We start from the raw sequence: 16,970 nt of genomic DNA, 5'->3' as shown, positions 1-16,970 counted from the left end.
TTAATCATCATGTTCAGTATCATGGACCCAGTGTTTCCTCTCATTTTTCATTTGATCTGAAGGGAGTGTGAGCAACAAAGCAGATCTGATCTTGATTTAGCCGCACCATGTCTAAACTTTCATCTAAGAATAAGACACCTGAATTGCGGGGGTGTCCGTTTGTAAACAGTTTGTAGACGTAGCTCAGAGCAGGTCAAATTGAAGCTGGCCAAGAATGTGCTCAGTAACAACGCTCCAAGGAGAAGATTCCCAGCATTCCCCACTAGTTAGGGAGAGGTACCGGCCTTCGCAGATAGGAAGTCGTCTGTCATTAGGGGGTAATCACTTCTTGAGGAGGATTGCAATGCCTAGAATGATTACTGTTGTTATCGGCAGTGAAACTTGGCACAGAGAGAGCAGATGAGGGTTTTTTTCTCTTCTGTCTCTCTGTTTTCTCTCTTTGTGTGTTTTGATCAGCTTGACTGATCCAGTGTAGGCCCCACTTGTTTTTCAAAACTATCTCACCATTGCACTATGCTTGATATTGCTCTGCAGGGTAGTCCACAGTGCACACTTGCCCAGATTTAGTGGTGTATAAATGCTTCAATGTTGACTTAAAGCTAGTTGGTATTTCTTACCTAGGGGCATTTCTAATTACTAATGGCTCATGTGTAATGATGCCTATCATGTCAGTGGTGCGACAAGGTGGATGCTATCCGTCATGCAGACTCGTGTTAGAAAAACAGATATATGCAACTGCATTTGGTCCATGGTGGTTTTCTGTCTCCCACGCCACTTATCTGTGTTTGTTTGTAGGGTTTTGGTCCTGTAGTCCTTTCAAGTGGCTTGTCTGGGTCCCTTGGTCTGGCTGTTTTTGTCCTCTCCTCTCCTTTCTCCTTCCCTCCCTCCTTCTTCTCTTCGCCTTCTGCCAATCGAGCCAAGACTTCAGGTGGAATGATGCTGTTACGAAAAGAGCCCGTCAACGCTTGCCCAACATGCCAAGCCAAGTATTTGTCTCACGGGGTCCCCCCCTACCTCCTCCTCCTCTCCCTTCCCCTCCTCCTCTTCTACCCCCACCCCCGGATCCTTGAGAACAGGAAGTGTATCTTGTTAAGTGATGGATGGGCCCCCTGCTCTTGCTGGGAGGAAAGGGAAAAAAAGCCTTTCTTTCCCTCCAGGGCAGTCAGATGAGTTTAGCAGTCTCAGAGCTGAGGGTCGGCTCTGCTTTTTGGGAGCGCCTTGGAACCCTTGGAGCCTGAGCGCCTGGAAGCCATGGGCACTTCTCCATTATGCGTGTGGAGAGAATTAACGGCTGATAAAGTAGCAGGCGGCATCTTTGCACTAGAAAAATGGATCTGAAATTAAAAACACCAACCGAAGAGCGTTTACCAGAATTGTGCAATTATGTGCATGCTTGCGTATGTGCATTTGTTTGTCAGTGTGCACAGGAGTGTCTGTCTGTGTGAGTTATTTATACGGGGGTCAGCAGGTTTGTGTTGGCATGCAGCCGCGAGATACTTCCAGGGAGAGCAACTCAGGAAGTGTCCCTGGCACGTCCTCTGCATAGTGCAATACGCACTGCCGAGACTGGCTCAACCTGCTGTGACAAACAACCATAGACTGTAATCCCCACTGCACCCGTCTCACCTCCTGCACATACACAAACCTAGAGGTACCGGCCTCTAACCTGTGGGAAGAACTGGGACATCAAACTAACTCTCATGTGTTGTTTTATAGTTGTTTTGCCAGACGCATCTTATCCATTATTTAATTACTTTAATTTAATGCTGCAGCCCTCAAACCTGCCATCCATCCATCTCCCAGCAGATCTTCCCAACAGCCACCCTTTTCCCGCTTTGAATCACAATGACGTTATTCCTCTCTATTTGTTTAATGCCGATGGTTTGTCACCCACAACCAGACCCTCTCCTCAAACGAGTGGAAGAATCCAGACACCTGAAAAACAAGAACATTTCCTTTCATGATCCATTGCTCCTTTGTCAGCCATGGCTCTGCTGTGGTTACCTAAGGGTAGCTACTAATGTTTGTCTTCAGTTTCCATCCTCTCATTTTCCATACACATACACAGGAACACAAAAAAGCAACAGATAAAAGGCAGGAAAACTGTCCATTGCCCCAGTAAACGGGAATTGGTTATCCAGAGGGGAAATGAAAAGAAAAGAAAACCATAAAACAAAACTCTTAAAATTGCCTCCGGTACACTTTGCAAGCAGATGGACTTAAAATGTAACATGGCAAAGACCATTTGAGTAGGGTATTCAGTGTAGGGCTGCAACTCGCAATGTTTTTCATTATTGTTGAGGTTCAAAGTTAATTCTCAACCATGGACAGCAGGTGACAAAACAATCTCACCTCAAGGTCCATTTAGTAGCTGTTCTTGAACTTTGAATGTGATATGTGATATGTGTCATATGATCTTTGACAGAGTTAGCCCAGTTATCATGGAATTGCGGATGTTGAAATTTCCTTTTTTCCCGACTTCAATCTCACCTCAAGGTCCATTTTGTGTCATTTCATTTATATTTTTCATTATTGTTTCAACTTTCAATTACTTTTCAGACTAATCAATTAAGCATTTGGTCTATAAAATGTCAGAAAACAGTGAGAATACCCATCACAATTTCCCTGAGCTCAAGTTGAAATGGCTTTAAATGGCAGTACAAAACCCAAAGAGATTCAATTTGCAAAGGTATGATAGATTAGGTAAAATCTTTGAGAAATTGGAACCAGCAACTGTTTGATAAATAACTTCAATGATGAAATTGTCAAAATTGTTAATACCACGCTTTACTAAAAAAAATCTTAACCTATGCATATTGTCCTGCTTTACCCTTCAAGCAAACAGGTTGCTTGCAAACCATACTCATAGTCTATGTATATAAAAGAAACAAGGAGGCTGTCAGGCTTGGGAGATACGTGGTGCATCCAGAGAAGCAGGAATAGCAGTGTGATGACTATGTAAACAAGAGTTCAAAGGCTGCTGGTTTGGTCCCTCCAACCTTCACTGATCACTCCTGACGTGACCTCCTGCATGGCTTGCGTCTGTGTGTGTCTCCTGGCTTGTCTCCACTGGCCGGGGTTTAGCCCCGCTGTGGCCTGTCTGGCCCAAATCCAGGCGCTCCACTGTCTTTACAATCAGGCCTCACTGAGTCTTGGGAGAAGAACAACAATGAAACTGTCAGTTCCAGTTGATGTTTGTTTTTCTGTTGATTCTTCATTCCAGTGCTGAAATTAAATGCTAATTCATGGTGAGTGAAATGCATTTTATTATTTTCAAATCCTGCTGTTCTTCGGCTAGCTGGCGGTTCAAATGGATACATAAACCAAACCAAACAATACCATACCATACCATACCACAGATTGTCACGGCCTGGCTGAGGAGAGCGAATGGAGACAGGGCATATTTGTCTGTCCGTCTGCCTGTCTGTGTTTGAGAGGCGCCTGCCACTTAATGACCTCTGACAAGCGAGACAGCAGCGCTTTGGGTACTCAAGGACTGTTTTGGGGTCACGGAGATGTGATCTGTAGGAAGTGGAGGGTTTATCAGATAACGTCAACATTGTCTCCACGCTGACTGCTGGAAGTGGAAAACTTACATTTCACGGTTTGCATTTTAGGCATTTGGGTCACGGTCCTGTTTAAAGAGGCATACAATCAATGAAGCAATAGAGGAAGCTTAATTTCCTAGATCTCCACCATATAGGCAAGCAGTTAGGAGGTCAAAGCCATAGTGTCCTGACGGTATTTTTGTGAAGCCAAAGTGATCATGTACAAAAGCTGTGCTGGAAAAGGTTTGAATAAAAGAATTAGATTTCAGTTGACTTTAACATGTGTTACCCTCAGCAAGCCAAAGACGATTTCACTGATGCTCAGTATTGATGTGTAAACCTTAACTTGTTAGACTTGTGTGTGACAATTTGTGAAATATGATGGTAAACCAGAGGCTGACTGTCTTTTTTCCGTCCCACAGGCTCTGATGCGTCCAGGTCGCCTTGACCGAATCGTTTATGTGCCTCTTCCAGATGCTCCAACCCGACGTGAGATATTTTCTCTCCAGTTCCGCAACATGCCCGTGGCCCAAAATGTGTCTCTTGATGACCTTGTGACTCGGACAAACAAGTATACTGGAGCAGAGGTGAGTTACATTTTCTTTTACACATGAGTTACACATCTTTTCTTTTCTTTTGATTAATTCATAATGAGTGCAACAGAACATAAACATAACATAAACAGAAACATAAAATATGTAAGGCAAATACTGCTGTTTCCCTAAAGCCACAGAAGATTAAGCATGATGAGATTTATGAAATTAAGGATTACTTCTTTATGAAAATAGTCCACATCATAATAAGAATATACAGGCTATTGGGGAACTAAGATTTTCATTCAACATTCAACTTTCACTCACTGTAGCTGTTTGAAATCGACAATGAATACCTCTGCCTTTTCTGTCATCACGTCCACATTAGCATTCAGTGTCAACATTTTCTTTTGTACTGGGATAAGCAAAATATTTCTTGAAACTCTCATAAAAATCAAGGGTCATTTTTCTTAATGCTTGTGCAGCAGTCTGCCCCAAATTCAACTCGATTTAAAGATATTTGCAGCTTGAAGATTTGGTCTGATTGTTGAAATAAACAAATAAAAAACATCTAGTTTTCTGTCGCCAGATTTTAGGATAGCCTATTAGTTTGACAATCATGTAATCAACTTTCAGACATGTTATCAGCTCAGGCTGAAAAATTGTTTTCATATTTTACGAAGCATCAAGTTTAATAATCCAATGCAAGTGATGCTTGGCTCAAGGATTCAAACTGGCAACCCTGCATTCACAAGCCTACATCTTTACCCTTTGAACAACGGTGGGGACACACAGGACGTGGAAGCGTCGCGATGCGCCCAGAGGCACTGCCTGCTTCCTTTTTCGGCAGCCATGTTAACCAATTGGGCTGTTTAGCACAGAGCTCCGCGGTCGACTCACACTCAGCAGCGACAGTTTTTCCGCATGCCGTGAGCAAATCTGGAAAGAAAACACACTGATCACTGCTGTTTGTGATTGTGTTTTTTAAATTACGTACTCATTCTACATTTTGTCAGTTGTCTTTAAACAGAGAGCCAGAGAGAGTGTGTGTGTGTGTGTGTGTGTGTGTGTGTGTGTGTGTGTGTGCCCTCCCCGCAGATCATCACACAAGGCGATCCTATTAACATCACTGTTGCAGAAGAAGCGACACCCTGCAGAAACACAAAAAAAACTTTTTGTTATAAATTCATGAAGTTATTATAAAGATCCGCTCTTTATTGTGATTAGAAAAGAGCAGAGGAGCAGAATCGCTTGTTGACCGACATGGAGAAATTAGCTTCTGGTGTGGACAGCCAGGCTACTGCTCGCAGGAGAAATGACCTAGCGTGTTGCTTCGCGGTGCCTCCTGTGTGTCCCCGACATAATACTCACCCCCAAATAAGAAGCTGTTACTGTGGCCTGCATTGCAGTGAGATGTTACTGTGCTTTTCCATGATGTCTGTGTCGTGTCTGTACTGTGTCACAGAGCGCCCTCGTGATCTCACAGCAGACTGGGAGTAATTGTACAAACACTCCTTTGTGTGACAGAATTGTCTCTCAGCATTCGTCTGCCGCGTGATTCACATTGTCTTGAGCGGAGAAACTGCTAATGTCCTCCAGGACACAAATAAGAAGAAGCTGTAAGAAAAAGGGCACAATTCTGATAAGAATTCATCACCGTTTGGCCAAATAAACTAATTTACAAACTTTAAGTTTGGTAGGTTTTAGCCTGTGTTCATTATTTACTGCATTATGATGCAGAATATAAAGGTTTTGAGAGTTTTCTGTACTGGGTCTGGCTCTCTCTATCTCTGTCTTGTTCTTTGTCAGAGAAATCATGTTTGTCTTTGACCTTCAACGTGACTCATAGTTTATACACCATTCTACAGAAAAAAAAAACATTCCCATAAGATGTACAGTATATGTTTTCTCCTGAATGTAATTCCCAGCTGTATATTTAGACTTCAAGGGTCACAGACATGATAGAAATGTTATGCTGGTCTTCTGACAGGCTCAAAAAACAACCGTTTTTAAACAATTCAGACACTAGCGTGCCTTGGCAGGCTATGAAAACACAGATTTCATTGTCCTAGTCATGCTTTCTCTGTCATGTTTGACATGTTTGTGAGTCCTGCCGTGTTTCTTTCATTTTGACCCGAAATAGTCCAGGAGGCAAATTTAATGATCTTGAAACAGTTTTCTTAATCAGCTTCTTATTATAAGTGATGGGGTCCTCCTACATGAACACATTATTCACAAAAGTTGGAGCCATATTGGGTATTTTCACATCAGAGATTGCTTTGATTTTTGTCTGTACTTTTTCACTGGTTTGAAGTAGAGGTCAAACCCATTCCTAAATAGACCCATGCGAACCCTACCTGAACTCGACATGCATAAATTAATGTTCAAAAAGTCCAAGGATAGTCAAACCTCATCCAAATAGACCCTAATTATACCGGATCCAAAATGCACATAACCTGAACAGGCCCAAATAGAGAGTGAACATAAACATTGGCAGCAACATGATGTGCCACCACTTAACAAGCAGTCTTGTTAATTTTTCCTGCGTTGATAATGATTCACCACATCATCTGAGCTAATAGTAAGTCCACTCAGTTGTTAGATATATTGACACACAGAGGCAACACCTGTGGCAAGAAAGAGTGGACCCATGAAATTCTCTAGGTTCAACTGGGTGGAAAAAAGTGATGTCAGTTATTTCCATGCATCAATCAGAAATACCAGTAATCACTGTAAATTGACTATCTTTGATTTATTTAATTTTTTTTGACAAAACAAGAAATTTATGATGACACCTTGTGATCTGGGAATCTGTAATGAGCATATTCCACAATTTCCTTTTTACATTTTATATACTTTACAATTGTTTTATTAATCACATAAGTAACCAATTAAACTAAAATGAAAGTACTGTTGCAGTTTGCCTATGTTGCCAGGGGGATGCTACTGTCAATCAAAAGTGATCAAACCACATCCACATAGCTCTGAAGTAGATAAGTAGAATTTTTCAGTATTAAATTTGTATTAATGTATAACTAAGGATGTTTTTTTCCCCCAAATTTAACGTTGATTATTCCACATTTGATCACAAATATTTAATCTTATACAGAATTCCTCAAGATTTGATACCAGGCTTTCAAGTGCTTTAACACTTATAAACACACATGCATGTGTCCAACCTTTCTTTCAGCAAACTCAAAAAACTGTTTATCTGTTCTAAAATCTAGTCTGATCAGGGCAGGGAGGTGTTGAGGTGTTTCCGTCTTTTCTTTTGACATTATGATCCTCTGGAGTGCAGTCTGAGGTTATCTATAGGGCCTCCTCATATCCTGAAAGTACATGCTCTCTCCTTGATCCCTGACTCGGCAACCCCCACCCAAAAAGCAGCCTAAAGCAGGCATACACCTGGTGGAGGTATGCAGTAAGAAACCAATCCCCCGCTATCAGGTGTTGTGTTTGACATCGGGGTTTCTGGTATAATGTCTCATCTGTGGAATGGAGGTTTGCAGTCACTTGCCACTATGTTCTTGAAACCCCACAAAAATTCAAAGACATGCCACAGTCAAGCTGATAAGAGTTCATAGGTGGAAAAAAGCTTGGTCTCACCTGTGTTCGTATTATATTTTACATACCAGCGCTATAGATCAAATTAAATTAGATGAAACTTTAAACTCCTGTGACGATTGAGGGGAAGTTTGAGAGAAAACAGGATAAAAATAACAGAGCATTACAGTACTATAATGCTGTGTTTACAAGAAAAGAGCACCAAGGGACCAATGCAACAAATCAAGTAAATAAACAAGTAAATGTCCAAACCCACTGACTGTGACTGTTGATTAGTCACATATTGACTGGCTGTTCTTATACTCGCTCTTCAGACAGGAGGCTTGAAGGCACTTGCAAAATGTGTGTGCAAATAGTGTTTTTAAAATCCTGTTTTTGACCCATTTGTTAAATAAACAAAGATACATTTCTGGATGCGATTTTGAAAAATCTAAACTGAAAACATAAGGTCTACCTTTGTATATGTATGTACTGTATATGTATAAAACAAATATAATTTAACAACAAAATCCCAAAATATAAAAAATGTATCCAAAAGCATAACAAGGACATAAAATAAACATAATATTAAAATTATGAAGATGAAAGTATCACAGGAAGATGTTATTATCACATCTATAACCTTTTTTCTGTGACTCAAAACATAATAAACAGCATTTCTGATCATCTGTTGAGCCTCCCAAACTTGCACTGTCTTGAGTGCATGTTTGGCAAATAAAACTTACTGTTAGAATCGAGAGTTAGGATTAGGATTTAATGCAAATTACTGTACTTTTATAGAATAACAGATAAAGCATATAGGCAACTATTATTTTATAGTTGGTTTGAAACAAACAGTATTATACAGTGATATATTAGGATATATATTAGAAATATATACTGTATGTTTTACATTTTCTCAGTCAGTATCATGACGAGCTACAGTATCACACATCCTCTGGCAAAGTTAAAAACTTATAAACTGGGAAGATTTGAGTGGTATTGCATCGGAATGGACATTGCGAGTAGCTGGATGTCTACATCTCTGTGTGACAGAGCCCTGAGCCATTATATTTGACTTGGCATTCTAACTGGTAATGCAGTAGGCAGCTGGGTGAGCCACAGCCGACGAGCATCGGTCAGTCGTGCGTCAAGCCCCATGCTGCCAGGGAGCGAGTTGGGTGAAGGGGTGGCCTCAACAGCAAGATGCTTATTGGAGCTGGAGGCCACTAAGCAGAGTCCAGTTTCAATTTTCATATCACACATGCTGTTGCTGATATGTTCCATCTCTCCCTCTCTTGTTCTCACTTGCTTGCATTGTATTCTCATCTCTCTCTATCTGTCAACTGGTCGTATGGAGGCTTTGCAGTTGTGTGACAAATCTTGTGTCAACTGCAAAGTTGGTGTCATCATGGAGCTTTAACAGTGATTTGGTTGGGGTCTTCTCTGTTGCAGCCTCACTTCCTTCTAAACAACTTGCTTAGTTCAGATTCAGCATGCTCTACTAAACCACTTTATTTTTTTCCTTGCTGTATTTTATTAGTATTTGTTGCTACCATGGCCTGTATTCCTGTGTAAAGTTTCAACCAACCTCATTGCCTTATGGCCTGCAACTAGTCACATGACATTGTTGTTTTCTGGTGTCTATTATTCTAAGTATCTGTTGTAATGCCAGAGAGAGAGAGAGAATTTTGTTGCATTACATTGTATGTTTGTTCATTATATTGCATAGATATTGTATATTTCAGGTAATGGTCAAATAAATAAATTCAAAAGTTAGGTTTTTTACCTTTCTTGATTAATTTAGAATTGATGAGCGTAAACACTCTGCTGCTCCATGCTCTCACATTCACACCTGGAAGTTGCCCGGTACAACCACAGTCTTATCTGAACAATTGAAGCAAAAGCTTGAGCTGAAACTCAACCGCTTCCCCACCCAGATTTATCATGTTGGTCCAGGGATCAAACTGGTCACCTAGTTATAAGCTTGCGTCTTCAACCATTAGGCCTACCCCAAAATTTTCAATGAATTTGGTACAATTTTTATTATTTCTTTGTTTTGTTTTTTGTTTTGTCTTTTACAGTGCTGTGAATACTTAATGAGGGGGTTGATTACTCGACTGTTTACAGATTGCACATTGTTGTGAAGTTGATGAACGAATTGGCGCATTGAGCACGTTTCAGTCCTAAGTCTTTTCAGTCTGACTACCTAAAGCTTTGACTTTAATTACATTCCTGGGATTTCAGACTTGTTTGAGAAGAGAGGGAGGCAGGGTAGAGAGGAGTAGGAGGTGGGGGGGTCATGCAGGAGGACGCCATTGTTGTCAGCTCGCAGCTAGAAGCTTGTTAAAATCACCTGTCTTCCTATCTGCCCGCAGTAACATCTGGTTTCCCAACCCTCACCTTCCCACTAAACCCTCCACTGACAACACACACACACCCACACACACACACACACACCTTTAACTCACACTCAGCCCAGAAAATTGCTGCCGGCTCTCCTTCCTCACCTCTGCCATCACTTTCCTAAACAGAAGCAACATTTGATACTGTAATCGTAGTGTTATCTCAAAGAAGAAGAAGGGCTTAACTTACTCCTGAAGGAAGTTGTGATGATACTCCACTTCTCCCTTTTTTTCTATTTATGATCAAGCCCTGACAGGAAAAGACCAGGAGGATTTATTGCACCCTGTCACATACAGAGTCAGTTCCAGGCCTTGTTTGTAGCCTTGCTGAAAAGCTGAAGCCCTCTCAGGTTTCGATACAGCACTTTTAAAAATTTCAATATAAAGAGATTTAATTCTGAACTGAGGATTCTTGCTATAAGGGTGAGAATGTTTTCAGTTTCTGTAAAAAACTGAGCAAGCACTTGACCACACTTACACTTGTTTAGTCAACAACATTTTTATTTAATCATGATATTGCCAGTGAGCACATATTTACTCGTGTCTTATCCCTATTCTTAGGCAGGTTTCAAACTGTAAAAGTTTTAAATCAGTGGCAAATTGCACATTATGTCTTTTTAATCTACTGTCATTATGAATCCTTCTTTATATAGTCTTTGGCTACATAAAGATTTTGTCTAGATTGGAGGTTTAATCCAGTAAAGAAATAGAAAAGTACTGATCCCGCAGAAAGCTTTTCAGTATCCCAAAACCTTTGGGAAGGCTACCTCTTTAGAGATTGTTATGGCTCCAAGCAAATTAAACTCAGTAGGACACCTTTTAGACTTTCCAACTCACTGCCTTATTAGCCAAGTCCACTGACTTGGTTGGATAGGGTTGATTAAAAGTGTAAGGCTTGATATCACAGGATGTAGGAGTGAATCAATATGTGTGTTCAAAAAATGTACAAATTATTAAACAAAGGATCAGAAGACTTCAAATAATGCATGCCGAATCAATACGAGAGGTTTTTGTTGATTGACATAACAAATATCTAAGCCCAGATAACAACAAATCAATCAATGTGTTCTTCTCCGTGTCCTCTCAGTAATATTCACACACATCTGTGGTGATCAATATCAAACAAATCTGGTGTCGTACTCATTGATGGCTGTTAGAGCTACAACCAAGCTGATCACAGTTTTGTAGAATCAGAGAATGCAGTTTCCCTATTGACTGAAAATGATATTAGTGGCAGGGATACATATATAAGTCAAATTTATCATATCAGGACACATCACTCGTTATTCATGGTTTATGGCGAAATGTGCAAGGGGCTTAAAAATGTCTCAACACCGAATAATAAATAAATGTTTGTTTAGCTGCTCTCTTTTTTTCCAATGGTTGAACATATACACAGTTAAGAAAAGCTTTTCTGTTTGCTGTTGGGTCTTCTTTCTCAGAGTTGTCAGTATTGCAGTGATGTTAATGATCCAATGTCTAGTTTAGTGACTTAGGGTCATATAGACTGACACTTAGCAGGAGGAGTTAAAGAGTTTGGCCACAGGCAGGAATGACTTCCTGTGGCGCTCTGTGGTGCATTTTGGGGGGATGAGTCTTCCACTGAAGGTACTCCTTTGTTTGACCAGCACGTCATGGAGAGGGTGGGAGACACTGTCCAAGATGGCATGTAGTTTGGCCAGCATCCTCCTCTCTGACACCACCGACAGAGAGTCCAGCTCCACCCCCACAATGTCACTGGCCTTACCGATCAGTTTGTTGAGTCTGTTAGCGTCCGCTACCCTCAACCTGCTGCCCCAGCATGCAACAGCATACAGGATAGCACTGGCCACCACAGACTCATAAAACATCCTCAGCATTGGCCGGCAGATGTTGAAGGACCTCAGCCTCCTCAGAAAATAGAGGCGGCTCTGGCCCTTCCTGTAAAGAGCTTGAGTGTTCTTAGCCCAGTCCAGTTTATTGTCCATGTGTACTCCCAGGTACTTGTAATCCAGCAATGAGCACTTAGCAGATGTTGACAAGTTGTTGACAAAAATAATCAGGATTTCCCTGCATGAACACAGTAAAAACAGAACTGGGATTTGCTGTTTGGATGCAGAACATGTAGAGGTGACGACAACTGACAGGCAGTGCCAACCCTGCTGCCCGCCCTCCCTCGAGATCTCACAGTGTTGTAACATCCATCTCCCTTGAAGAGGGGGTTGGTTGTTGAGGTATTTTAATAAAACCTCAAGCTGCAGCAGTCAGTCGTATCAGAATATCTTTGTGTTCAGTCACAGATGCCTTTGACCGACCGCAACCTCCATAGCGGTGGGTCTTTTCCTTCCAACAGGGGAGAGCTATTTGGTCCAAGCCCAGGTGTCTGAGACGCTTGGCTGACAGCCATTCAAACTCACTGGTGCAATTGTTTTCTTAACTCTGTTTTTTTTCACACTGGCAGGAGCAATGGAGTTCCAATGTAGGACGTACAAATCAGGCAGATCAACAGCCTGTCTTGACATCAATGTGCCGCATGTGATGCTTAGTATTCAACTTTCCTAGATTATTGATCACCTCTGCAGCTCCTTGTCAACAAAGTCAATGTGTTAAGTTGTAACTTGATGAAGCTGTGGTGCATTTTTGGATCAATTAAAGGACGTAAAAGTAGTTTTGAAATGATGATTAGGTTTTTCGGTAAACCCCACATTTTAAAATAGAAGCCTGAGATGACACACTGGATTTTCAGAAGCTTGTTTGCAACGATTAAAAGCCATAAAAGAGTTTGATCACAAATAAGGCCTTGTATGATCACACACACACACACACACACACACAGACGCACAGAGCAAAACCAACCTCACAGGAAGACAAATGGTTTCCTCCTAACACCTGTTGTGGTTGTGGCTGTTCCTCCTCTGGCTCTGTGTGTCGTCTGTCTGATTTATGACACAGTATTTGTTGTTGTAAAGATTTTTATCACCAAGGACACAAGCGCAAAAAATGCATCAACAAAACGTGTTGCTGTATGAATAACAGTGACATTACACAACGTACGCAGCTGATATACGCCATCAATCCAGGACTCTCTAAGAAAAAAAAAAAAGATCTGTAATCACCATCAAATAAACATGTCTGCTTTGGTGGAATGCGTGTCTGACGAGGTCTAAAGTTGGCAGTGATTTTCCAAAATATGGTTTGTGTGTGTGTGTGTGTGTGTGTGTGTGTGTTTTATTTTCTATGCGGCTGACCACAGAAGCGTTCACGCTGCCACTCAGAAAAACATAGTCGACACGGAAAACACAGTCAACAGCTCAACAAAGGCTGCAAGGAAAAGGCCTTTCACACCTATGTAACTGTGTGACTGTGAAACATCTCGCCTCACTTCCTCTCCAACAAGCCTCTCGCCTCTTGTCATTGTGAATATGTTGTTCTTAGTCGACACTGCAGGTTAAATAAAGGTTGAAAAAGAAAACATTTCCCTCAACGCTTTAGCCAGCAGACTGCTGTGGCTTTCAAAAGGCCAGCAATCGCTGAGAGAGAAATGGCTCCAATCAGCCCTAATTTTACATTTTATATATAAAGCCTTCACTGTGGTTTATGTGCGAGTACATGGTGAGCACAGATTTAATTTTTCCTTGGAAATATGAGTCCTACTAGTCGTACTGTTTCCCTTGACCAGGCAGGAAGGCCGAATGTTGGGAGCAAAAGCCAAAAAAGAAACAAATGAAGCAGGAAAGGAAGAGTAGAAATGTAGGAAAGGACAGAGGGAGTGAGGGGAAAGGTAAGAAGAGAAAGAGAGGTGGATACCAAAATGCAGAGGGAGAGAGAGAGGAAGGTAGAATAACCTGAAAGTAGCTAATAAAACTAGAAAAGCAGAGCAGCAGTGCCAAGAGGACACACCATCAACTCAGTTTCAATAATGTAAAAGGAAATTTCTATGTAAATTGTGATGTATCACTTTTGAAATGCTGAATGAGTACTAGTACATATTGTGTAAAGTCTTTTGTGGCTCCAGAGGGAGCTGTGTGAAGTCTGATAAATTGCCTCAAGCGATGTCACTTGAGTCAGCGTTGGTTGGGGCTGAAGACTACAAGTTTGAAAATGAAAAAAAAAAATCTGGGGGTGTGGAGCAAGCACTTACACTTAGTGGCATCCAGCCATGTGCATAGTTTTGGTTTTGTGTTTTGAGACTTCCTTTGCTAATATTGCTGCCTCCACCCAATACAATAAAGGTGAATAGGATTTAATTTCCCAGTTTTTCTTGAAAATCCACAGATCTTTATGTAAATAGTTTTCACTACCAAAGTAAAAAAAAAAAAAAAAAAAAAGGTCAAAATGTAGTGGTATGACGTACAGAAAGAAATTGGGTATTTGTTCAATTTTGGGGAAATTTTTACTTTTTAAGAAAGGGTGTGAGATTTGTTCCTTTGTGTTTGAATATATATTTGATTCAGTTTAACTTAAAGTGTAACAGTTGAAAATCAAAAAAGTTAATCTGCGTCGTATGTTTTTTGTTGTTTGTACTTGAATTACTAATACATGTGAACATTCACTGCATATATACAGTTACTCTGTATCTTAGCGTGTGTGAAAGATGGAGCAAACAGGAAAGAGAAAATTTCAGTGGAGCACATCACACAGGTGGAGTTTTACCTACCTTGACATTACCATACGCACACACATCTCATATACACACACACACACACACACACACACACACACACACACACACACACACAGAGCTGAGTCTCCAGGTCACTTCTGTGTGGGTGTGTTTGGTAAATATGCCATCCTTGCCTTCCCAAGTCCAGGGAGAATGTGGAGCTTTCATTCGTCTGATTAAGGGGCGAGGACAAATATGCCCTTAAAGGCGAGGCCCAGCTATACCCCCCAACACACACACACACACACACACATACATACATATACAGACAACCTTAACACTGTGTAACACAGGTGCTATCCCACATGGGTCTTTCCAGAACATAAGGTGGGTAGGGGCCTGTGACAATAACACTCAACCGCCTGACATGGAAGTTATTTGGTAACTTTTGTAGGAGATTTCCATCTGAAAATGTCACTTTACTTACATTATTGGTGAGTCATGAAACAGGGGAGCATCCTCCACTTTCATGACAAACATTTCCTGTGTGGCAAGAAAACATGCCTCACATCAAGCCTTTACTGTCTCAACATAAGACTCTGCACAGCAGCCTGCATACATTACAGGCAGCAGATTAGGTTTCTAGTTACTATGAAAGCATTTCCTAAAGGCAGATATCTTATCTTATTATATATTTATACCAGATATCTTATTGTTTGACTTTAGCCTCAGTGGGTGGAGCCAAAGAACCACCTTTTTGTGTATAATTTTGATAAGTTTAATGGCAAAGAAGAAAGTGGCCCAAATATGCACAAAAATTTAAATTTCTGTTTTTGTAAATTGGATTCATGATCTTTGAAGGTAACCTTGGCTCACTATCTAACCTAGAAAAAAGATTCAAAAAACATGGCTCTGCCTATATAGGTCTAATCAAACAATGGCATTATCTCTTGCACCTCGACCTCTTCTATATATATACACTATAAAGACACTATTAACTACAACAGAAAGTGAGAGACTTACAATTTAGGCAGTTTTTTATTTTTTTAAAAAGAGAATGTAATATATGCTATCGTATGTGAACGAGCTAACACAGCGCATGTTTGTTACCTTTTTGATAATTCAGTGATTATTTATCAGTCACGTCTGTTGTACCTTAATAATTCTTTACTAAGGTGAGCATGGCTGTATTACACATAAATATGGCCATTAAATAATAACAAAATCAACAAAAGTCTCTGGAAAACACCCATCCTGGCATATAAGATTCTGCCAAAGTCAACACCTTAACAGTTAATAGTTTGTGTATAAGCGAACGGGGGAGCGGCAACAAATCCCATCTCAGGTGAACGCAGAACAAAATCACACTTGTGCCACTGTTTGTTCCAAGTAGCAATAACTATGTAGCACAATATTATAATATAATAATATATGTCAGTGTAATCATAAATGTAAAGCATTGAAGAATTTCCTTGACTTTTCTACCATTAATCTCTCCCATCTTTCTAACCTAAGGAGGTGTAAATTTTAATTTAGTTGTAAGTTAAGTTCTAGCGTAACTCCCACACTATATTCACACAAGTTTGACCTTACACACAGCTGGTGCTTAATGCTGTTTGCTGGGAGACAATGGATGTGACACACATTCAGATGAATATTATTGTGTAATTATTGTGAGGCTTATTCAATTTGGGCTAAGAAGTGAAATATATAAACAGGAATGTGAATATTATAGGCAGTATAGTAATATTGAAATTAAAGATCATTTTCTCAGGCCTATACGTTTACTCTAGCATACAAAGGCCTCTGTCTGCTACTGTCTTACCTTCGTTTCTATTGTCTCAGCTGTAACATATGGTGAGGAAAAGCCCACACCAACACGCTTTCATCATCAGTTTTCTATGGAATCTAAATTCCTCTGCTAAGAGCACAAGCATGTGCACGTTCATCCATGGCTCACACACACTCCACTCTGCTATTTATGATCATGTGCCATGTTTCCGTTCTCCCCCCACTCTCTCTCCACGTGACTCTCCTCCCTCCATGCTTAACCTCAACTCCCTCTCTTTAACCCTCTCTCTCTCTCTCTCTCTCTCTCTCTCGCCTTGTAATCTTAAAAAGTTTTCACATGGAGCTGTGGTCAGTTGTTTCTCATGGAGGCATGTCACTGCAGACACTTCCTCGTTGCCTTTCTGGAGGATGAAATATTTTATTTCTGGTTGAGAGTTTGGGCTCTGCACATGGATACAGTGTGGCTTGTTTTATTTTCTTTTTTCTTGTTCATTTTATTCCAGTGAAGGGGTTAGGGTGACGGTGGTGATACGGTGGTGTGGATGAGGACATTTTAGGGGAGTTAATA

The 16,970-nt window shown here is 40.7% G+C and overlaps 1 protein-coding gene across 3 annotated transcripts in view; it reads left to right on the top strand.

Annotated features, from left to right (window-relative positions):
• spata5 (spermatogenesis associated 5) overlaps positions 1 to 16,970 on the top strand; it is a 113,359-nt gene that overhangs the window by 86,860 nt on the left and 9,529 nt on the right. For all 3 annotated transcript variants that reach the window (XM_044204413.1, XM_044204411.1, XM_044204412.1), the window contains one exon: positions 3,971 to 4,135. In XM_044204413.1, coding sequence (XP_044060348.1) covers positions 3,971 to 4,135 — 165 coding nt within the window. The remainder of the gene's footprint in view (positions 1 to 3,970; positions 4,136 to 16,970) is intronic.

This window comes from Siniperca chuatsi, linkage group LG8 (assembly GCF_020085105.1).
Source record: "Siniperca chuatsi isolate FFG_IHB_CAS linkage group LG8, ASM2008510v1, whole genome shotgun sequence".
Classification (NCBI taxonomy): Eukaryota; Metazoa; Chordata; class Actinopteri; order Centrarchiformes; family Sinipercidae; genus Siniperca; species Siniperca chuatsi.
This window is presented reverse-complemented; position numbering and strand designations above follow the sequence as displayed.